This window comes from Salvia splendens, chromosome 1 (assembly GCF_004379255.2).
Source record: "Salvia splendens isolate huo1 chromosome 1, SspV2, whole genome shotgun sequence".
In the NCBI taxonomy this organism is placed as follows: domain Eukaryota; kingdom Viridiplantae; phylum Streptophyta; class Magnoliopsida; order Lamiales; family Lamiaceae; genus Salvia; species Salvia splendens.
Genome location: NC_056032.1, coordinates 9,529,074 through 9,552,322, shown reverse-complemented (window position 1 = coordinate 9,552,322; position 23,249 = coordinate 9,529,074). Strand labels below are relative to the sequence as shown.

Below are 23,249 nucleotides of genomic sequence, written 5' to 3'. Positions count from 1 at the left end.
AATGAGTAGGAGTGCTGGAGTAGGAAATCCTCTTCGAAATAGTACTCCGTTGGAAATTTTAGTGATGCTTTGTGGATCGCCCTACTGAAGAAAAAAAAATACAACTAGAAGCCGCTTTGCCTCGATTTTTAACACATCATCTCTACTTTCTCCACTATTTCCTTCCAAATCCCTTCTGATTATTCCCACAAATCCCAAATCTTAAATCTCACCTAGGGCCTAGGTTTATCAATCAACTTTTAGTGCTGAGATGAAGCCAATTAGACTCCCGGAGCCGCCAGGAAGCCCGAAGCGGATGGGCGGAGTTCCAGATATATTTGAAAGCGGCGTTTACGACGTCGTTCGCCGCGCTGTTATAATCGGGAACGGTTTTCCGGCGTCGGAGAATCAGAGCATGGGATTGGTTCGAGCACTTGGCTTAAGTGATAAGCAAACGCTCTATGTAATTCTTCAACTCACCTCTACGGATTCTTTTGTTAGTTAGTCAGAACTGAGAAGATGAGGTCTGGTCTTGTAGTCATTAACACGTGATTTTTGCTCTGAATCGTGCATGCTCCGATCGCCTTTATTGTGGATTATTAGGGATTGAATTTCTGCATCTTGCAATTTAGTGGTTAAAGCAAAGGGTATTGTTGAACCCCGATTTCCGAATTTGGAATCACAAAGAGAAATGGATTCAACCGTTTGTGTAAATAAGACCTGCTGACTGAATGGATTCAATTAATTCTTTTCTGTACTGATTCAGATATAATTGCGCAGTACAAAGTTTGCTTCATTTTGAGATACTCCTATTACTTTTTTCCCTCTTCTTTCTGTCTTAGTGATCCTGGAGGTCCTGCAAGGCATCTGAAAAAAATGAATGGGTTTAATGGCATTCTCCACTGCAGTTTCTTTTTGATGGTTTTGTTGATTTTTTGGAGGTGAGGGGTTGAGTTGCCCTGGAGAATGACCCTTTATCTTTAGATTTTATATTGGAAAGACAATGGATGGATCAAATTTTAATTGGGAAATGTTTTTAAGGATAGTTGAATAAAAGTAATTTTTCTTGTCTATGATTTAATGAAGTGGTATGTATGAGTTCATCTTTTTTCATTGTTTGTTTTGAGGTAACATAAAGCATTCAAGCGGAATTTTCATGTCACGATGAAAAATGGGGTTCTCTCTTTTAGCATCCAAAGACTGTCAGTACCTTATTTCGCTAACAGCATATGCCTCTTTTGTTAACAGCCCTTCTATAAATGGTTTAGTAGGCTTCCCCAGTCAGCCTTATTCTAGGTTGAATTGTTTTGGATAGACTTGGTAAAAGGTTTGCTACCATAATTTTCTTGTGATGTCACTCTTTCTTGTATTGCTGCTAGTTTCAAGCCTGTCTTCCCTGTGTTATATGAAATCTGTGATCTCTGAGCCACTTTTTGGAAGTTTCTCCATAAGTGAACCAGACTGCCATTATGAGCATCCATTCTTAAATTTATGTTAGAAGAAGTTCACATATGAGAACTGATTTTGTTTTACCTGTTTGATGCATATGAGAGTAGAGGGTTACAAGACCAACAGGAGGAATCAATGAGTGGCTTCACTGGCTTCCAGTTTCTATCCATAAGAAATTGTACTTTATCATTAGCCGGATATATGGGTATTCAAATTATTTTATTTCCAGAAGAGGGAGGAAACTAGCACATTTGCCTGCAGGAAATGGTGCTGGTGTGGGCTTATCATCAGTGATGGAAGCTGATGTAAAGAGTATTGTCAAAATGGCTAAGGACACTTTTGAGAAGTAAGCTCCATGTACTCTCTCTTCCCTAGAACACAAAATGCTGCAGAGTAGCTCTTTGGCACAGACTATTATGGATAGGATATACGTGGTGTCTATTTTCATCCCTGGATTGCATTTTTTCCCTCACAAAGTAGAACAATAGTGACGGGTTACCTGATTGAACATTTGTATCTATTCATGTATTAGTGAGAGAAGTTGGAACATATGTGGTTGCCTTTGTGGTGGAGGTTGTGATGAATACTTAGAGAAGCTTGTAAAGGAGGAATAAAATGAACATACTGCCATAAGATAGAACAGGAGTAATTTGGTATTTGTTAAAGATAAAAAAGATAATTTTGCTTTATATGATGAACAATGTTATCAAATAGCGGATATGGCGGCGCCATGGCGCTATGGCATGGCGTTCAGTGGTGGAAACGCCATAGCACCATGTTGCTGCCATAGCACCGCCATATCCGACATTTGACAACATTGCGTGTGTATTGTATCTAGGAATGGGGCATTATGCAAGAAACATGGAGGTTAGAGTTGTATTTTATACTTTATTAATTGTTTAAAGTGTTTTAGATGTTATATTTTAATTATTTTCTAATTTCTGAATTATATATAAATATATAAGTATTATTTTATTTATTTAATTATTGACCGCCATATCTGCCATACTAATACGCCATATCCCTGTGGCGGTTTTTAGGCAAACCGCCATAAGCCGCCATACGAGATTGATAACATTGAATTGATGAAATAAATGACTGTATTTTCTATTACCTTCACTTCGGATCATTAGGTTGTTAATGGATCAACTTTGATGAAGTTAATTGCATACTTGAGTTTTCAATTACTTTCACTCCGATATTGGCATTAAATATACTTAGTACATGTGCTAATAAAAAGAATCTTGTTGTTTTCAATGAGATTATTTCTAGTTCCTTTGGTCTATAAGATCCATAAGACCATTTTTGCTATAAATATTGATCGAGGCACATTATTTAACCTTAGGGATTGATACTCTAAAGTAAATACATTTGATGTTATACTAGCCAGTGGGATGAATATGTTTCATTTTTATAGCCTGATATCCCCTGAGGATATCATTTCACATATCATTGTCTTAATTTTTTGATCCATGAAGTAACAATCTGTCTTCTTGTAGGGATGGCCCACTGCTTGTGGTTGCATCTGGCAGAGATACAATTTCAATTGCAAGCTCTATAAAAAGATTAGCATCTGACAACGTGTTTGTTGTCCAGGTTTGTTACCTTATATGATTGCACTGCAATATTTTTTAAATGTAATCTAGCTTCTCTATCTCAGTCCTAAAACAGAGTTCACAAAATTGTTCGGGTAGAAAGATTTCGGTCATGTACTAATTAACCCATCAAACAGAAGTATGTCTGTGTTTACTGACCAAGTTTTATAGAAGTGTAATATTTCAGTCACTATGTAGTTTCTAAATCTGCTTGCTGTTTTCTGAACATATAGGTTAGCTCTGTAGTTATTAACATTTTGTTGATCATATATGCCATAGTGAAATTTATTATCAAGACACTGTAAAATCTTACTACTTTGCCTTGACCACACGGCTGTATGTGTAAAATTTTGTACTTTTAAAGGATCCGTATGTACATACACACTAGCATATATGTACTAGTTCAAATGTGACACTTCATGTCTATTTGGAGAGAGAGAGAGCCATTAGTGCATATTTCATCGCAGGCTATGTTGCATGCTGCATTTTAGTTTTGGACAGAAATGTTTGCATCTATTGGTATTAAAATAGTATGGTTTCTATAATCCTCTGTCTCATGAGATAGGATCTCTGACTCTGTCATGCCTTAACTCTTCAGGTTCAGCATCCACGGTCTCATTTGGACAGATTTGATATGGTGATAGCACCAAAACATGATTATTACTCATTGACCCCTCAGGCACAAGAGCAGGTTCCTCGCTTTCTTCGGAAATGGATAACACCGCATGAGCCTCCTGGTGATCATGTGGTAAGTATCCTCACTGCATATGTATAACTCCATTTCTATTTCAATGATTACAGTTAGAGCTGACCTAGCAGCATGTTCTAATTTCCCAGGTCCTCACAATAGGAGCACTTCATCAAATAGATTCTGCTGTACTTCGTACTGAAGCTAATGCCTGGCATCATGAGTTTGCACCGCTGCCTAAGCCATTGCTTGTAGTCAATATTGGGGGACCCACAAGTAATTACTTCATCCTGATGATATGGCCCTGTCACACTAACAAAAAATATCAATTGAAATTGGTCAGATATATGCTAAATCAACAAGATTGAATTTAGATTTTGGGAGAAAAATGGATTTTCAAAGTATGAGAAGTTAGTGGAAAATACCTGTGGGACTGTTATGGTGTAATGTCTTGGCCAATAGTGAAAAGGTTGGGTCAGTAAGTTTGAAGTGTTAAAATGGAGTATCATTTTGCCTATTTCTTGAGATTTTGAAAATGGATATCATGTATCTTTTGTATATATATCCTTGGAAGTTGCTAGAACAATATCAACCTCCTACCTTCCCTATTCCCTTTTCACTCAACTCTTGGAGAGACATGCAGTACATCTCTTCTCTTGGTTGGAGATATTTGCCATCTATTATTTACTCCCTCCGTCCCAACTAAGTTGAGACACTTCTTTTGGACACGGAGATTAAGAAATTGGGTTGAATGAGTTAAATCATAATAAAATAAATAGGAGAGAGGAAAAAAGTAGGAGTGATAAGAGAGAGTAAAGTAGGTGTTGGAGTAAAGTAAGATTGATTAGATGTTTTGTTTTTAGTTAAAAGGGGAAATGACTCAACTTTGTTGGGACGTCCCAAAAAGGAATGTGACTCAACTTAGTTGGGACAGTGGGAGTATTTATTATTACTATTTGTTGGGAGGAGGGGTTAAATACTTAAATTAACATACTTTGACATGCTTTCATGGTGACTTTTTTTTGCTGTTAGATTCCTTCTTTTTGTGGCCATTCCACTGAATTTGTTTGCCTATTATTTTTCATTTAGCAAGTCAGAAATCATACTATATGGTTGTTCATATTTTTGGGGTACTTGATAGGGTACTGCAGATATAGCACAGACCTTGCAAAACAACTGATAGCATCCCTTCACAATGTTCTCACGAGCTGTGGAAGTGTCAGGATATCTTTCTCAAGGCGGACACCTGAAAAGGTAAAACAAACTCCAGTCTCAAGTGTTCACCTCTGTTCAAGGAATTGTGGTACATCGTCTTCCTTCTTTCCCCTGATACTCAGCTTATTGCGAGATGGGCTTTCTGTTAACAGGTTTCTAAATTAGTAATTAAAGAACTTGGAACTCATCCCAAAATCTACATATGGGATGGTGAAGGTACTTCTCATTCACTAAGCATTATGGGCGGTTTAAAATTTGAGACTTGATCAAAGATTACTAATGAGTAAATTTTCATGACCAGAACCTAATCCACATTTAGGACATCTGGCTTGGGCTGATTCCTTTATTATCACCGCTGATTCAGTTAGCATGTTGAGTGAGGCTTGCAGCACCGGGTAAAATGCTTTATAGCAGTTTTAAATGATGTTGGAGGCACTAATGAAAATTATTTGACTCGTTATATTGGTGATTGCAGGAAGCCTGTTTATGTTGTTGGAGCTGAACTCTGCACCTGGAAACTTGTGGAATTCCATAAGAAGCTAAGGGAAAGAGGCATGGTCAGACCATTTACAGGTCTTGAGGATGTGAGTAACCATTATCCTTTCTCCCATCAAAGACCAAAGAGAAACCTGTATAGTTACAGAGGAGAAATAATATTATGTTCCAAAACCTAAATTAAATCAGCATGATTGGGAAAAAAAGGTTATCTGCTGCACTAGGAGGGTTTGCCAACAAAACCTTTTTTATAATTGCATTTTCATGCAATGTCTCGTCTTGCTTTCACTTGTGCAACTTGTTTTGTCTACTGGCAAATGTGTGGAAGAAATTGAGTTCTGCCGTTCTCGTTCGCATGGGAAGGAGTATCTGTTAATCTTGAAATATTTGAATTACTCAATATATTCTTGGTGTCAATGTAGATGTTGGTGGATATTTCAATTCGTAATGTTTTAAGAAATGAGTGATGAGGCCATGATCCTGGTTTCTAACCTATCTTATTCTTTGATTTCCTTATTTCAGATGTCAGAAACCTGGGGCTACCCTCCTTTGAATGATAATGCTGAGGCAGCAAGTCGGGTGCATAAAGCACTTGGTGAGCGAGGATGGAGAATACGACCATAAAACCACTTATATACACTGCTGTTGCAACATAAATCATCACATAAAAAAATCTCCAATAGTGCATGCTTTTCCTTTTTCCCCCCAAACTTTAGCTTCTCTTTTACATAGAGAAAGAGCCATAGATATACAATATGTTTTATACTTGTTGAGTCGAATAGCAGTATCATCTATTGGGTTTTAGTACTTGTAAAATAATCATTACCTTCATTCATGCGGCCTGTAAATTTTGGTATCTTGAGTAAGCTGTAAAGTAAAACTTATCTTGAGTAATCATCTATAGAATTTTTATAACTTTCCCGGTTCACTTTTATCTATTATGAATAGTGTTGTTGTCTTCTTATTCAACTAGTATTCCCAGTTCACTTTTGGTACCTGGAGTAAAATTTTTGTTAAGGATGTATTTGTTAGGGTCAAAAGAGAGAAAACAAGTAGGATCACAAAAGTAACCGATGTCTATGTTATGCAGTAAATTAGTTAACTTATTGTATTGGGATACGTTGGAGTAACGTGTAATACGTTCACCTATTATCATGCATTCAGTATATGCTTATAGTATATCGGTTGTATAACAAATCTAGAAATTAAAGAGGCTCAAGCAAAACTAGATTCCATTACGAAAAAGGTGTGGTTGCTCCTATAGGCATAATACTATTAGAGATGAAAAAGTAGGAAATAAGTGGAGCAAGTGTTGACTTTGACAACAACTCCATCGTAATATATATGAACTGCTCCTCATCACAGACGTGTGTATATATTGAGCCATAAGCAGTCCCATTTTCTCATTCCAATCCCACATCACATCATCAAATCAAAAGAGAGCATGGATCGCAGCAAGAGCGAAACATCCATCGACATGGGCAAGGCCACTAAGGCGGTTCCAGTTCCAGTTCCAGTCCCAGTCCCGCAGCCTGCATGGAAGAGAGGAGTTTCCATCTTCGACTTCATATTGAGGGTGTGTGGGCTGGTAGCCGCCCTGGCAGCTACGGCCACCATGGGCACCACTGATCAGACTCTTCCTTTCTTCACTCAGTTCTTCCAGTTCCAAGCCAGCTACGATGACCTCCCCACTTTCACGTATGTCATAAATTGATAAACTACTCTACTCTACTTGGGTAGTGTTCGGTTTTAAAGATAAAATAATATTAAGATATAATCTAGAATTGAGTTGTGAGATTATTTTAGTCATATGGGGTTCAGGCCCGGTCCTGAGTTTTTATTGGCCCGGGGCGGAACTAAAAGAGGGGCCCCATAATAATACTATAACAATAAGGTATTAATAAAAACTCAGGACCGGGCCTGAGTTGGAGCGATGGCGGATGGCCGGTGGCCGGCGGCGCTACCTGTTACGTCAATTAGATGTACGTGAGGCTTATTAGCTTGTATTTAGGCTTTAGCGCTGCCTGCCTTTGCGGCTCTCTGCTGTGGGCTCTTGTTTCTTGCTTGGACCTGGCCCAGTAGCATGTATATACTCATGTATGTATTTGGATTTTGGAGGCCCCAACGTTTTGGGGGCCCGGGGCGGGGGCACTGCTCGACCCCCCCCCAGGGCCGGGCCTGATGGGGTTAGCTATGACTAATTATCCCATGATTATCCATCTAGGATTGAGTTGTGAAATTGAATCTCTTGAACAAAACATACTACAAATTTAATCCCGGGATACAATCTTGCAAACCGAACACCCCCTTGTAGTATTACTCATGCATGTTTTGTTTGGGAACATTCTAGATTCTTCGTGGTGGCGAATGCCATAGCAAGTGGCTACTTGCTCCTATCCATGCCTTTCTCCATTGTCGCAATCGTTCGGCCCCACGCATCGGGAGTCAAGCTTCTCCTCCTCATCCTTGATACCGTAATTAAAATTATACTGAATGTTATTCTGTAGCTTATACTACTACTATTATTATTATTAAGATAAGTATAAACCAAATTAGTGTGATTGCAGGTGGTGATGGGTTTGACAACGGCGGCAGCAGCAGCGGCAGCGGCGATTGTGTACTTGGCCCACAACGGCAACTCCAACACCAACTGGTTCGCCATCTGCCAGCAGTTCAACGACTTCTGCCAGCGCGTCAGCGGCGCTGTCGTGGCTTCCTTCATAGCTGCAGTGCTCTTCATCTGCTTGGTCGTGCTATCTGCAGTCGCTCTTCGCCGCGCCCACTGACATGTTGCTCTTTGCTGTTGCATAATTGTTTCTGTCTTCGTATCATTATTGTATGCTTCCATCACTGTTATTTCGTGTTCTTCATCTTCTCCTCGAACATTTCATACTATATAGTATCATTATTACGTTATTGTGCATGAATTCTAGGCCCATTTCTTTACAACACAATATATTTACAAATACTAGTACTTAATTTAAGAAAATTTAATCCCTCAAGAGTGAAGACGTTTCTGAACTCCATACAGAGATGGAAGTATATTAGAGATGATTGATTTTCGAAGTTTCCAAATGAACTAGAATTTGATTATATTTTATGGATTTTACGATAATTTTCCTTAATATTAATATCCGGTATATTCTAAATTTTACCCTTCAAATGCATTCCAAGTTTGATTAAGATAAATCCAAAATGAGTTAACCATGCAAAATTTTATCTAGAACCTTTGAATTGTTAGGATAACGATATAATCATATAAGGACCTTGAATTGCCAATTCATCAATATTTTAGTCAAATTATCAATAGTAAAAGCATGAGGTCAAGAATTGAAACTTATTATTTGATCGATCACATTGACATTTAATTGTGCTTGAATTATAACACTAATCTCACAAGCACTCCCATAACAATTACTCCAATAATATAGAGATTGATGTAAAGAGAAACATCTGTCTCCATCCTTTCTATTGAATAACACCCCAAATGTAGCAAATATGTATTCACTATTCAATATACCGAGTTAAATTCATCTAATTAAGCTTTTTGGTGATTCAAACTTTTAGATTCATATTGCTCAAATAATTGATTGGGGAAACCAGATGTTAGATTTGGATGGCTCGGGGAGAATAAATCTTTTGGACATATGATGACGGGTTTATTTGGTAACACACTTTTTCATTTATCACAGGCCATGAATTTTTTTGCCATATTGGTAGACTTTCAATGCTTATCGAGGCCATGAATTTTGCCAAAGCTATTTCCAGCAATTGTTGTTAAACTAGATGCCAAAATTTGTCGGCGTCCACAAGATTTAGACGTCAATCCCACATGTTTCAATGTTATCACATTGAGTACGTAGAGTAAATGCCAAAATCGTCAATCTTAAATCTATTTAAAGAAGAAAGCAATTATTATATGTGACATATAATTAAAAATTACATATTAGTACATACCATACACAATATGAATTACAAAATCCAAAATGCAGATACATTTATTAATAATGAACTGCAAGAACTTAATTTATGTTCTTGTTTTTCCTCTGTTGTCTCAAATAAGCCAGCTCATAGGCTTCAGATTTTGAAGCAGGCCGAATCCTCATAAAATTGACAACGGAGAATTTATGCTAGTATGTTTTTTATTACCTTAACAAATGTGTATGTGCTAATTGACAACAACTAACCCTCAGATTTTTGTTAATTTTGACCAATCTCCAGTTTTTGTCTTTTTAAAACGATACATAAAAGTGATTCTCTTGACTTCTTGTTTCTTTTCCAGTACGAAATAATACTAATTCATTTTAATAAATTAACTAAATATTGGTAAAGTTTAAAGCAGGAGCACGTTGTATTTGCCACTAATTACTAATTAGTAATTACCACCTTCAAAATGGTAGTTATGATGAAATGTAAGTGCAGTTGCATCTGATATATGTAACGCAATAGTTTTATATTATGTGACAAATTAATGTCAGGTTTCGTCATTTATGTGAACAACATATTTACGAGCATCGCTTTTACAATCCGTATCAGTATTAGCGTACTTAATTTAAAGTAGTTTAATAAAATCAAAGTTTGTCTATATTTAAAGTTATAAAGAAAATGGTCATAGTCACACTTCAATTTTTATGTAATTTCAATAATTCAATTTTTAAAAATACTAGAATTAAATCATGTTGGTTTCTGGATTACAAGAGATAAAAGTCGGGCGTAATACAACATAAAATAAAGAATACAAAGGAAATGACTGGAACTGAATTACAAGGAAAATTCGAAACAGTAAACCGTAAAGAGTATTTTAGCCAAGTCGAGGAGTCCTCTTTCCGCAAGACGAGATACGCCCCGGTAGTGCTCTCGGATTAGCGTTTCATCCCCAAAGATAAAACAGCTACACCTCTGGTAAAGCAGCACCGCTATCAGCAGAGCTCCGGCGAACTGGATAGATGAGAGGGCAGAGAGATTTAATCCATTATTTCTCACTCACGGGAATTGGATTTGAGAAAAGAATATACCATGGTCATCTATTCCGAACGTAGATCGACGCTATATAATTTAATTTCACAAAATTAAATGTCTCGTTGAAAATATTATTGGTCAAAGTCCTTTGACTGGCATACGATTTCAACAATCAAATATATGAATTTAAAAACCAATGCTAATATGGAGTAGAAGAAAGCGAAGTTATAAGGTACTACGGTGAACTTTAGTGCAATACACGAGCTCTTTCTTAAAATCAATAACCTTAATTAGACAAAAATCTGTTACCTAATTAGCATCATGAAAGGCTTGCCCCTATAATGAAGCACCATACTCATATTTGTATATCGAGTTATAAAATTCGTTGTCAAGATTCGTAAAAAGTTCAATTCAGGGTTAATTGTAAATCAATAATTTATTATATATATAGCCGTATGAATCATCATATTCGGATCAAATCTCACATTCTATAAAATTTTGTAATGTTGTCGTATATGATTCGATCGATTTTTATTATGATCCAAGTGACATTAATTTCTGATACAAGTAAAGGGGGAGTACATATAAAATGGTAGTGTACGAAAATCCAATGAAGCTACGCTTATCAATTTATTATTAATGGGAAGCCGTCGGGTGATATTATTGAAATCTTGGGTTTAGAAAGTCAAGAATAGAGAAACAGCATTTTCAAACGTGGAATAACGCGCCATCGTTGACTCTATCCATTACCAAATACTACTACTTTCATATAAATATCCCCCAAATTCCTTTCATTTCCATCTCTCAATTCAAACAAACACTTCAACATTTCCAGTTATGTGTTCCACCACCACTTCCGATCACGGCGGCGCCACCTCGATCGCCTCCATCCATCCCGACATCATCCAATCCCATATCCTAAACCGGCTTGACGGCCCCTCCCTGGCCTCCACGAGCTGCGCCTCCACGCAGCTCCTCTCCCTCTGCTCCGATGATCTCCTGTGGCGCCAAGTTTGCAACTCCACGTGGCCCTCCACCGCCCACCCCACCGTCCGCCACGCCATCTCCTCCTTCCCTTCCGCCCACCGCTCCTTCTACTCCGACTCCTTCCCCTCCCCCACCCTCCACGGGTGCCACAGCCGTGGACCCCGGCCGCAAACGCAGGGGCTGATCTCCGCCGTTGATGTATACCTCGACGACAGATTGATCTATTCTCGGGTGAAGGAAATGGAGACTCTCTCCGGATGGTTCCAGAGCTCTCCCTTCAGGATTGACCTGGTGGAGCCAAAGGAAGCCGTGGGGGCAGCGCCGCTGAAGTTCGAAGGCGCGTGCATGGAACTCGCGAAGGAGCGTCTGAGGGTGAGCTGGATCCTCATCGACCCTCGCAAAAAGCGGGCGCTGAACATAGCCAGCGCCGCGGCGGTGGAGGCGCGCCGGCACTGGCTGACCGACGACATACTGCTCCGGTACGCCACGGTGATGGACGGCGGGGAGGGGGAGCTGGTGCAGTGCGCGGCGGTGCTGACGTGCGGCTGGAAGGAAGGGGGAGAGCTGCAGGTGAGGGAGATGAGCATGCAGGTGGAGGACATGGAGGGCAAAATCATGACCGGATCAGACAGTTTGAGGATTCTGGACGCCGCCATGGATGGCCGGAGAGTGAAGAGCCAGCTGAAGATGCAGAGGGAGGCGTTCGAGATGTTCTTGAGGATGAAGATGCTGTCTAGAGAGAGAAAGCAGAGGAGAGAGAGGAGCTTGGACATGGTCTGCATAGCCGCCGGAATCGCTATTTTTGTGGCCATTTGGGCATTTTTTTTATCCAGATAATAGTAGTAAAAGTAAATACACTTAATTCTGTAAAAATTGAAATACAGTTAAAATACGTGTGTGAAGCCCATAAATTAATACTCCCTCCGTTTTTTAAAAATAGCTATTATTTCCATTTTGGATCGTACCTTAAAAATAAAAACTTTAAAATCTTTCTATTTTAGGATATAGACCCCACAATCTACTAACTCTATTTTCCCTACTTTTTCTCTTCTTCTCTCTTATACTTTATCAATATTTCTCACTTACTTTATTAATTATGCATTAAAATCTGTGTCATTTCAAATGTTTCTATTTTTTTAATACGGAGGGAGTACTGATATTCAGAAAAGTCGAAGATATTATTTTATTTAATTTTGGACTGTGTAGATAAGCTTGATGAAAGAAACACATCAACGAAGATCAATGATTCAATGGTGTGGTCAGAATGCATTAATTCATTGTTTAATGCTTGAATAATGTAATTCTTTAGTCAAAATCAAATTAATGTTTATATGTGAGAGGGATTTATGCCAAACCCTATGGTTAGAAAATCATAATCACCAGTATTAATTTTCTGTGTGCTAATTGTAGACATGGTGCTAATTAATAAAGATTAATGGAGTGTTTATTTAACCTTGTAGTATAAATAAAGTTGGATATTCAAGATTTTAGGTTCGGGTATTTATTCGACTCTTCCCGATTCAAGAAAATAAATGCATTTAAGCATTTTTCTTTTGCGAGACTTTGAATCCAAATTAATTTTGCTAGACTTTTATAATATATAATAATAGTTTAATTATAGTCATAGCCCATAGGGCGTTACAAGTTGTGGCATTGTTTTATAAAATTTTGACTCGTACGCATGGTTTGGCTAGATTCAATTAATGATGTGATGACCAAACATTTTATTTTATAAATGACCACAGTGAGATTAGTTTAATTCTGAATTACAAAACCTACATGAATCATTTGAAAAGGCAACAAAAAATCAGCCAAATTAATCACATCGTATGTGATCAATATCTCGTGTTTTTTATATGATACTAATAATTTTATTCTTGCATATGAAAACAAAAAACCAAAAATTAATAGTAGTAGTATATTAGAATTAGTTACAACCGAATAGGAGATAAGAATTTAAACGCCACAGAACGTAATTGTCAAGCTTTGATTGAAAGTGTCTCATAGAGCTGACTTGAGACTAGCGGACATGTGATGTCAAAGTTTCACCGCATTATTTCCTAATTAATTTAGATTATTAACAGCGTGATATGGATTTAATTTGAGCAATAATGATATTCTTATTTGGGGTGTACTCTCAGTTATATTCAGTTTTCTTTTAATAAAAAGTAAAGAAAAACTGTTTGATTTTCCTATTACTAACCATCTATAGTATATTGTTTTAGTTTTCTGACCTCTCCCAGCCATCGCCTATTGTTAGTTTACGGTAAATATATGTGTTAAGTTTATTATGCACCATTTTTCTACTTATGTAATTGATTAACTAGATAGTTGAATGAAAGGGTGCTTCCGAAAACAGTGTGATTTGTTAGCTAATTGAATTTATAGTATGTACGTATTAATTAAGTGTGATTGTAGATTGTAGTTTTATATTTGCATCTTCTTTTTTACTTGTATTTGTAATCTTTAAAGAAAGCAAAGTTAGGAATAACAGCTCGCATATGGACTATGGTTGGACATTTATCAATTACTCCACATATTATCCAAGGATAAGTTGATTTGGAATCTCGATGATATACCATATATATTGGATACATTTGTCCAAGAAAATTCTTGTTTTTTATATTCTGGCTCGTTCATTAAAATTAATCTCTATATATATATATATGGTAAAATTAGCTCTTTAATGAATTGAACTATTTTCTAGTACTAATAATTATTTAATTTACTTCAACTACATTTTCTCTTTATTTCTTTCATACTATATTTATTTTTATATTAAAATTCATCACTTTTTTTGGATTAAATAATGTATGCTGAAACAACAGTATGAATGTGGCTGTTTGATGTTTCTCACATTTGAGTAGCTCTGCTACTGGAGATGCAGACTCCTTATAACCTAATTAATACGCTTAAATATACACTTACTGTGATGGTATTTTACGATGAAAAATCAGTTTGCTATAAATGGAAAAGGTTTAGCAGACCACTTCATTTCACGCTATCAGAAATTCTTAGCCTCTTCCATCCCATTCCCATATCTATCTGCTTACATATGCAATAGTTATACTCATACCACCATTTTTAAATCTCTCTGCCTCTCTCTCTCATACTGGTAATCAGTCTATTTTATTCGCACTGTTTCATCAGAGTGCGAATAAATGATGTGTGGTGTTATTATGGGAGTTGATGTATATGTATATCTACTACTTTATGACCTAGAATAATTTAATACTACTACTACTACACCTAAATAATGGTAATTGCTTCCTGATACGACCCCAGAGCTAGACCCATCCCCAACATATACAACACTTCCGCTTGTGACCTGCTCGTATCTGAGAAACAAGGACCGCAACCCCAGCTCGACAAGACCCATGCCCCAACCCATACGCACGCCCAAACCATATCATATCGACACCCGTTCGATATAATGATTATAGCACTAGATTATTTATCATTGTAATATTTTTTTTATCATCTTTCCCGTCTCTCTCTTTTCTTTTTCCTTTTTTAATATCTTGCTTTATTTGCAAGATATTATTTGTGTCATAAATTAGATTTATGTTTATTTTTTCAAATTTTCGAAAAAATAAAATAGTACTCCACTGTTAGTACAAAAAAAAAATACTCCGACAACATAAATTGAAATAAAGAATATAAATCGAAAAATTCGTGAAATATTATGTGGTCATAAACCGAAAACACAACTTAATACTTTAGTGATAATTTAGTATAATTAAAAAAAATAAGGTACATGGATAAAAAGAAATTAAGTGCAAAACACCCGACAAAGCATGTGAATTTTATGAGAATTCCTACAATTAGTTTACTCTAGTACATTGAAACATTCTTAAGTTTTAAGCTTAACTAACTTTACGACTAATTAGTAAAACAATATCGATTAAACTGTAAATTTTGGCATCTGGTGAATGTCAGCTCCATATCAGAAATCTCTAGATCAACATTTTAATTTATTTAAATTATACTATTTTCATTGATTATAGGAGTAGTATTTATTTTTCACTTTCTCCTCTTTCGGCCTCATGGCAAACTTATGAGTAGTAATTAGCAAAATAATATAGACATTAGACAGAAATAAGAAGAAAATAAAGCAATGACAGAATAGATAGAAACAAGAATAAAAAAGCAAAATAAAAAGGAATATTTCAGAAAAAATGGAAAAGTACATTAAATAAAATTTGCTATTCACTCAATAATAAATCAAGCAAAATAAAAAGAATTAATTTGAAAACAAAAATGGAAAAGTATATTAAATGAAATCAGCCATTCAATCAATAATAAAAAAAAGCAAGATAAAAAGAAATAATTTGAAAAAATAAAATGGAAAAAGTACATTAAATGAAATTTACATTTACCGTTCACTCAAAAATACATAAGCTATCAGTCAAATAGTCAATGTTGATACTCCATTTTCGCCGCCAAATTCCCTCAAAAAACATTTTCCGATCCCGAAATGTCTGAACCCCAGCTCCCGCCCAAATCGGAACCCACCTCCGCCGACCCGCTTCTCGACACCGGTGCCTACATCGACCCGGCTCCGAACCACTCTCCCGCCGCCGACATACCCCAACCGGGCGTCGTCATAGCGGCGGAACCCATCTCGTATTACATCCCCGGTGAGGCCCCGGCGGAGCCCGCGCCTCGTGCTGCGCGGCGGAGGGATCCCGAGGAGAGGCCCAGCTGGCTGCCGGAGAACTGGATGATTGAGTTGAGAAGGCGCAATTCTGGAGCCACAGCTGGACAGACTGATCGAGTAGGTTTTCTTTTTTTATATCTCGTTCGCCGTTTTAACCTATCTTTGGATTGTTTTATAGCGGTTTACAATTGACTCTGTTTCATTCCTTGTTTTATTTCCAGTATTTAGTAGCAGTCATTTTACAGTGGACCAGATTTTAGGGGTTTTAGGAGTCAGGTTGTGGACACATAAGTCTAGTGAATATTAGGTTGGAACTTCAGATTACAAAATAGATCAATGCCAATAGATTAGGACCAAATTCATTGTAGTTGCTGGTTGTTTATGTGTGGGTGTTAGGTTTAAACTTGAGATTACTAGTTACTAGATTAACACCAATAGATTAAGACCAAACTCGTTGGAGTTGCTGGCTGTGTAATCTGATGTCACACCAAGACAACTCTTCTCCAAATTTTAATGGGCCAATAAACATAAGTTTTAAAGGTCATGCAACGGTGGACTCGAACCCATGACCTTTGGTCTGGGCATCAGCCACTCTACCGTTTGGCCAACACACGCACACAACTCTTCTCCAATTTAGAAAGGGAAAATGTGTCTTTCTTGATGCCAATTTCAATTATGAGTAGTTTCCTATTTGGGATGATTTATCGTAATTGTTATAACATAAACTTGCCATCAAGCTTGATCAGTTTTTTTTTAAATGCTGTAGTCATTAGACGCTTCGAATAATTTTTGTTCTCTTTCCTTTCATGAGAACATACATGCCACTGTAGTATTTCTAGCTCAAACAATGTTCTTCTTGTCTATGTGCATATCCTCACTTTGGCTGCTGCCATTTTCTTAACCTGGATCCTGAAGTTTGTCACGTAATGTGTTCTTCACCTGGAATTCACAGTTTGTCCTGTGATTTGTATTAATAGAAGTATTTTTTCTTGCATCGAACACTATCATGCCCGTGTTCTGACTGCCATGTTGATGATTGGTTTGCATAATCATTCTCTACATTCGCTTTTTAACTTTTAAAGAAGTTAACCAAATGTTCTAGTTACTGGTTAGGAGTGTTTTCCTCAGTTGACCTTATTTTGGCAACTACCTTGGAAAGCTTATTTGCTTGCTCAGTTGCTCTTGATCAGAGTGCTGAGCCCAAAGTTAAAAGTTATTAAAGCTAATATAAGAAGAAGGAAGCTTTAGGGTAATCAGATGAGTATGTAGTGGCTGGAGAAATATCATGACGTGACACCTCTCCGAACAAATTGCCCCTTGTTTACATGGCTTGCAATAGTGGTTGTAAAGAGGATCTGCCATGGCACCCCACAACTTGCAGCATGCATAACATGGACACACTTCGAAAGACGGATGGAATTTGGTTGGATTTTGTCGTAAACATGTGATGGAGAATGCCGCCAAGTATAGATGCGAAATTCGTTACGATTCAATAACTAAATCGAGGACTTCGCTACAAGATTTTGAATTAGGAACATTCAAGAGTAACAACTCATGGAACAAATCGATTTTTTCATTAATTATTAGCTTCCCCATTCAAGTCGAAAGCTACGTGCCTTTTTATAGGCAAAACAATGGCATGCAAAACCTAACAAATCCTCCTAATGAGGTAAATACTAAATACTACTCCCTCCGTCCCACTTTAGGTGTCCCGGTTGAGTTCGGCACGGGTTTTAAGAAATGTAAAGGAAAGTTAGTGTAAAAAGATAGTGGAATGTGGGTCCTACTTTTTTATATTAGTTTTATAATAAAATGTGAGTGGAAAAAGGTTAGTGGAATGTGAGGCCTAATACCATTTATGGAATATTCCAACTGGGACTCCTAAAGTGGGACACCCAAAAATGGTAAACCGAGACTCCTAAAGTGGGACGGAGGGAGTACTAATAAATAAATAGTTGTAAAATAATTCCTAATCCTAATCTGCAACACCTATTTGAACAAATTGCCCCTCGTTGTTTACATGGCTTGCAATAGTTGTTATAAAGGGGATCCACCATGGCACCCCACAACTTGAAGCATGCATAACACGAACACACTTCGAAAGACAGATGGAATTCGGGTGGATTCATCATGAGCATGAGATGGAGAACCGATTGAGTGACGCTAGGTATATATGCGAAATTCTATATGGTAAGTCAATAAACTAAATCGAAAACGAGCACTTTGCTACAAGAGTTCAAATTAGGAACATTGAAGAGTAACTACTCATGGAACAAATCGATCATTTCATTAATCAAAAGCTTCCCCATACAAGTCGAAAGCTACATGCTTTTTATAGGCAAAACAATGGAATACAAAACCTAACAAATCCTCCTAATGACCTAAATACTAATAAATAAATAATTGTAAGATAATTCATATCCTAATCTGTAGCCCCTCTCCGAACAAATTGCCCCTTGTTGTTTACATGGCTTGCGATAGTTGTTGTAAAGTGGATCCGTGATGGCGCCCCACGACTTGCAACATGCATAACACGCAGTGTTGTTAGGGTCGAGGGTCGCACCGGGTCGATAAGGTGAAAATTCGGGTCGCGGGTCGACGAGTCGACTGGGTCGAGAGACCCACTAATCTGCACACAAAATTCAAAAAGAAGATGAAAGTTAGAACAATACCTTGATTAAACAAAGGAAGGAATAGATGAAGGGTGGCTCTGTATATTTGTTTAGGAATGAAGAGGATGAATTTAGGGTTTGAAAAGTTTGATGGTGTTCATGCATATATATAGATAAAAACGTGTGCAGTCAGAATATAAGTGTGAGAGATTTTTGAAAATCAGAATATAAGTGTGAGAGATTTGAGGAAAAAACGTGTGCAGTCAGAATATAAGTGTGAGAGATTTGAGGAAAAAAGACTGAGATTAGAGAGGAGCACACTGCTGAGATTAGAGAGGAGAAAAACGTGTGCTCCTGATGAGATTAGTGAAAGTCAGAGCAAAAGTGTGAAAGATTTGAGAAAATCAGCAGACTTTTAGGTAAGTTTTTACTTTTATACTTATGTTTATTTTAGTAAAAACAAATCAGCATTAAAAAGGAAAAGATTCAGAGAATAAAGGTCTAGGAATTACCTGTATCTCGACCCGGCGGCGACCCTCTCGACCCAGGCGACCCTCTCGACCCGGGCGACCCGGCGGCGACCCCGTACCTCGATCAACCCACCCATGTTGGGGCGGTGACGGTCTCGACCCGAGCGACCCGGGCGCCATTTTGACAACACTGATAACACGAACACACTTCGAACGGCGGATGTAATTTGGGTCGATTTATCGTGAACATGAGATGGACAATTGAATGAGTGACGTCAGGTATAAATGCTAAATCCTATACTTGATAAATTAAATCGAAAACGGGCACTTTGCTACAAGAATTCGAATTGGGAACAATCAAGTGTAACAACTCAATGAACAAATCGTTCTTCACTAATTAAAAGCTTCCCCATTCAATTCGAAAGCTCCACGCCTTTTATAGGCAAAACAATGTAATATGAAAGCTAACAAATCCTCCTAATGAAGTAAATACTAATAAATACTTAAATAATTGTAAGATAATTCCTAATCTGCAACACCTCTCCAAACAAATTGTCCCTAGTAATTTACGATAGTTGTTGTAAAGGGGATCCTTCATGGCACCCCACGACTTGCAACATGCATAACACGATCGCACTTCGAATGACAAATAGAGTTTGGGTGGATTCGTTGTGAACATGAGATGGAGAATGGAATGAGTGATACCAAGTATAGGTGCGAAATTCTGTACGATAAGTCAATAAACTAAATAAAAAAGGAGCACTTTGCTACAAGAATACAAATTAGGAACATTCAAGAGTAACAACTCATGGAACAAATCGTTCTTTTCATTAATCAGAAGCTTCCCCATTTGAATTTGAAAACTACACGCCTTTTATAGGCAAAATAATGGATCTAACCTACAGAATCCTCCTAAATACTACTCCCCTTGTCCCACCTAAGATGACACACTTTCCTTTATAGTTTGTCCCAAATAAGATTTCACATTTCTATTTTTGGAAACTTTCTCTCTCCAATTAATACACTCAACCACTTTTTCTCTGCTCAATTAAATATTCAACTCTCTTTCTCTCTCCATTTAATACTTACACCCACCTTTTCTCCATCCAATTAAACACATTAACCAACAACTCCTAAAATCTCGTGTCGACTAAGAAATGTGTCATCTTTGCCGGGATGGAAGGAGTAATAAATAAATAATTGTAAGATAATTCCTCATCCTAATATTGCAAAGAATTGTACTTAACAAGTGAATAAAATAATAAATACTAAATCTTTCAACAACAACCTCATCTTTTCGACACTCATCCCCATAACTTTAGACATTATCTCCAATTTATATGGCAAGACTCCTAGCATGAACGATTCCAACTTCGTTAATTCGTTTTAGCACTAAACCATCGATAGCCTTGAAGAATTTTCCATCCACTTCTTTACTTCTTCATGTTAAAGCCAACTTAAGGCCTCGGCCCGGCCCATTCCACTTGGACTCCATGACTTGGGCCGATACGAGGCTTGATCAAGCGTGTGTTATATGAAGTAGATTCGTCTTTTGTGATTGTGGGTTGTTTAAAGATTAAGCACATAACTTGGATCAGTTATAAGATTTATTATGTAGGTGTTCTGATACCATAACTATCCATATTCATTTCTAAGTCTTTTTGACATTGAAAATAGAACATGAAACCTTCTAGCCACTTAGCCCTCTTTAATTATGCCCACATGTGTTGGTCATCGCTCGTGTCTTATTTGGGACTTTTGCTTTTAAGGCACTTTTTTAGTGTCCGCTAGCTGTGTCATCTCCTTCATTGTTGCGTCCTTTTCTTCCATTTCCAACTTTTTTGCTACTTGTTTAGTAAGATGGCTCCTTAATACCACACAACCATTTTTAAGGTCTTTGTGGATTGAAAATTTCACCGAAAACCTTCTAAGCACTTTTCCCTATTTAATTATGCCTACACATGTCAGTTATAGCTTGTCTTGTTTGAGAATTTTGCTTTTTAAGACACTTTCAAGAGTGGTTTTCAAATATACCAGACTTTATTTCGATGTTAGCTTGTAGGAATACTTTGCATATAAGTTGTGTAAAATGGATTATTTTGGGGTTAACAAACTTTTCCGGATGATGATTATACACTGCCTGATACTGTTTCACATGAATATTGGAGTTTGAGTTATGAATTGGCTGCAAATAGCTGTAAAACTTTTCATGCACCTGAATAAATATGGAAGAAAATTATAAATTGTCCTTCTCTTGGAAAGAATTATGTCAAGTTCGTCATTTTCAGAAAAATAGAGGCACAAATTTACTTCTAGAAAAACTCCCAAAAACAGTCCCTGATCATCTTTAGTTTTCTTTTTCTCGAATAATGGCTCAGATTTAGAAATGTTTAACTATTTATAATCTTCTAGCACTCCTCCGTTGGGAATTGTTTTTCCCATTCTGCATTTATAAATCATCCATGTGCAAAACTTTGTTGTTTTGTTCATTCAGAAACAGTCCCTGATCAGTCACAAACATATGTTGTTTGTGTTCTCTAAAAGGCATTTTTGTGCCAAGCTGGGTATATATTTTGCATTTTTGTGCAAAGCTATGTTATTTTGTTCATTTGGTGGATCTGATCAGTCGCAATGTAGTTATATTTGACTTGTGAGAAATCGGCATGATGCAATGATTAGTCTATAGTTGTATTCTGTACTTCACTTTGTTTGTGTTCAATTCACCTATCTATACATGGAAATTACTCTTACATTGATCCTGAATTTTGAAGTATTACATAGAACCAGCGGGGCAACGCAGATTCCGTTCGAAGGTTGAGGTGCTTCAATTTCTGGAAACAGGAAGTAAACCAAAGAGAAAGGCACCTTCTGAAACTGAGACTACGGTAAGTAGAAATTATTCATGGGTTTTAGTATCACCAATGGCGCCGTTGAATTCTTTTTCTGGGTTTTTCTTCTTCCTGATTATTTTTTGTGCTTATTGTTCTGCAGCCTTCCAGGACTCCTGCAAGCCAAACACAAAGGAATTCCAGCACGAAACGGAAGAAATCCGAGGCCTCTGTTTCTGACAATACACAACCACCACCACCACATGTTCAAAACGGCGTCCAGGCAGATAATGGCCAACCGTTATGAAGTGTGCAGATGGTAAGGCCAAGCGCGGGCATGATAGTGTACATGCACCTCTCTAAGTGAAAGCGCTTGTTTTGTAGTTACCATAATTCATTATAGACATTTTACTTGTTGCTTATGTAGGATTCAAACATTATTGTGCGTGAGTGCTCTTGTGGAATGTTAAGAGAATTCTTTTGTATTTGAAATTATTTTTGGAAACCCTCTTAGAAGATAGAGAGGGTGTGAAGTAGTTTCCTTGTAGAAGTAGGAACCTTTGTAGAATACATTGCTCCTATTGGTTTAGTGCATGAGGTTTCTCCAGATCTGTATATGGATTAGTAATAGTAACTTCTCCATGTGTTTGTGCTGCTACTAATATTTGACTAGTCAAGGTTAACTTGACTCTGAATTCCACCAATCTCTTCAAGTCCAACTTTGATTTTATCATATTCTTACGTTATTTGTAGACTAATGCACATAATCGAATTTTTCCAATGATTATTTTGGTGGCATTGCAGGTTTCCCTACTCATAAAGTAAAAGTAACACACGCTTTTCTTAATTCAGTATTTGTTTGTGTGCGCACATGCAGTGTGTTTGTGTAGCATGTGTGTGCATTATGTGCATTGTGGGTACGCATGCATTGTACACAGTATTGTGTGTGCGCATGCAGTGTGTTTGTGCACAATATGTGCGTTGTGTGTGTGCATGCAGTGTGTTTGTGCACAGTATGTGCATTGTGTGTGTGTGCAATGTGTGTTTGTGTATATATTGTGTGCTATGTTTATATAGTTCGTGAAAGTGTCCAATTTTTAATTGTTTAGATTTCAAAGTATGTACTTTGGGTACGCATAGTATTTTAATTTTAAATTTAAATATTTTGTGGCACCAAATATTTTGAATTTGTTAGCTTGTGGCAAACATTTATTGTTAGGTAGTTCCAGTGGCGTATCTACATAGGAACAAGGGGTACAACAGTGGCGTATCTACATAGGAACAAGGGGTACAGTTGTACCCCAAAATCTGT

General features: G+C 37.2%; 4 protein-coding genes across 5 annotated transcripts; all 4 read left to right on the top strand.

The window, feature by feature from the left end:
- Positions 1-24: 24 nt before the first annotated feature.
- Positions 25-6,336, top strand: LOC121741413 (mitochondrial fission protein ELM1-like). Its single transcript, XM_042134149.1, has 10 exons — positions 25-442; positions 1,536-1,774; positions 2,928-3,024; positions 3,622-3,771; positions 3,861-3,987; positions 4,853-4,965; positions 5,079-5,142; positions 5,228-5,321; positions 5,402-5,510; positions 5,944-6,336. The coding sequence occupies exons 1-10, from the start codon at positions 251-253 to the stop codon at positions 6,043-6,045; spliced, it is 1,287 nt and encodes a 428-aa protein (XP_041990083.1). The 5' UTR covers positions 25-250; the 3' UTR covers positions 6,046-6,336.
- Positions 6,337-6,853: 517 nt separating this feature from the next.
- On the top strand, positions 6,854-8,283 carry LOC121804231 (casparian strip membrane protein 3-like). Its single transcript, XM_042203750.1, has 3 exons — positions 6,854-7,119; positions 7,772-7,895; positions 7,989-8,283. Exons 1-3 carry the CDS (start codon positions 6,866-6,868, stop codon positions 8,205-8,207), a joined length of 597 nt encoding a protein of 198 aa, XP_042059684.1. The 5' UTR covers positions 6,854-6,865; the 3' UTR covers positions 8,208-8,283.
- A 2,902-nt stretch (positions 8,284-11,185) lies between these two features.
- Positions 11,186-12,367, top strand: LOC121795477 (F-box protein At2g27310-like). Its single transcript, XM_042194017.1, has one exon. It carries the CDS (start codon positions 11,218-11,220, stop codon positions 12,202-12,204), a length of 987 nt encoding a protein of 328 aa, XP_042049951.1. The 5' UTR covers positions 11,186-11,217; the 3' UTR covers positions 12,205-12,367.
- Positions 12,368-15,767: 3,400 nt separating this feature from the next.
- Positions 15,768-22,641, top strand: LOC121741385 (methyl-CpG-binding domain-containing protein 5-like). Of its 2 annotated transcripts, none has more exons than XM_042134116.1 (3): positions 15,768-16,144; positions 21,891-21,994; positions 22,101-22,641. In XM_042134116.1, exons 1-3 carry the CDS (start codon positions 15,845-15,847, stop codon positions 22,258-22,260), a joined length of 564 nt encoding a protein of 187 aa, XP_041990050.1. In that variant the 5' UTR covers positions 15,768-15,844; the 3' UTR covers positions 22,261-22,641. The 2 variants fall into 2 exon arrangements, with proteins under 2 accessions (XP_041990050.1, XP_041990057.1); XM_042134123.1 differs by having other exon boundaries at positions 15,772-16,144; positions 21,881-21,994.
- Positions 22,642-23,249: the final 608 nt, after the last annotated feature.

Coding starts and splice junctions, on each gene's coding strand:
- LOC121741413 (XM_042134149.1), top strand. CDS start 251: ATGAAGCCAATTAGACTCCCGGAGCCGCCAGGAAGCCCGAAGCGGATG. Junction 443..1,535: donor GTGATAAGCAAACGCTCTAT/GTAATTCTTCAA, acceptor ATATGAGAGTAG/AGGGTTACAAGACCAACAGG. Junction 1,775..2,927: donor GCTAAGGACACTTTTGAGAA/GTAAGCTCCATG, acceptor GTCTTCTTGTAG/GGATGGCCCACTGCTTGTGG.
- LOC121804231 (XM_042203750.1), top strand. CDS start 6,866: ATGGATCGCAGCAAGAGCGAAACATCCATCGACATGGGCAAGGCCACT. Junction 7,120..7,771: donor GATGACCTCCCCACTTTCAC/GTATGTCATAAA, acceptor GGAACATTCTAG/ATTCTTCGTGGTGGCGAATG. Junction 7,896..7,988: donor TCCTCCTCATCCTTGATACC/GTAATTAAAATT, acceptor GTGTGATTGCAG/GTGGTGATGGGTTTGACAAC.
- LOC121795477 (XM_042194017.1), top strand. CDS start 11,218: ATGTGTTCCACCACCACTTCCGATCACGGCGGCGCCACCTCGATCGCC.
- LOC121741385 (XM_042134116.1), top strand. CDS start 15,845: ATGTCTGAACCCCAGCTCCCGCCCAAATCGGAACCCACCTCCGCCGAC. Junction 16,145..21,890: donor CAGCTGGACAGACTGATCGA/GTAGGTTTTCTT, acceptor AGTATTACATAG/AACCAGCGGGGCAACGCAGA. Junction 21,995..22,100: donor CTTCTGAAACTGAGACTACG/GTAAGTAGAAAT, acceptor ATTGTTCTGCAG/CCTTCCAGGACTCCTGCAAG.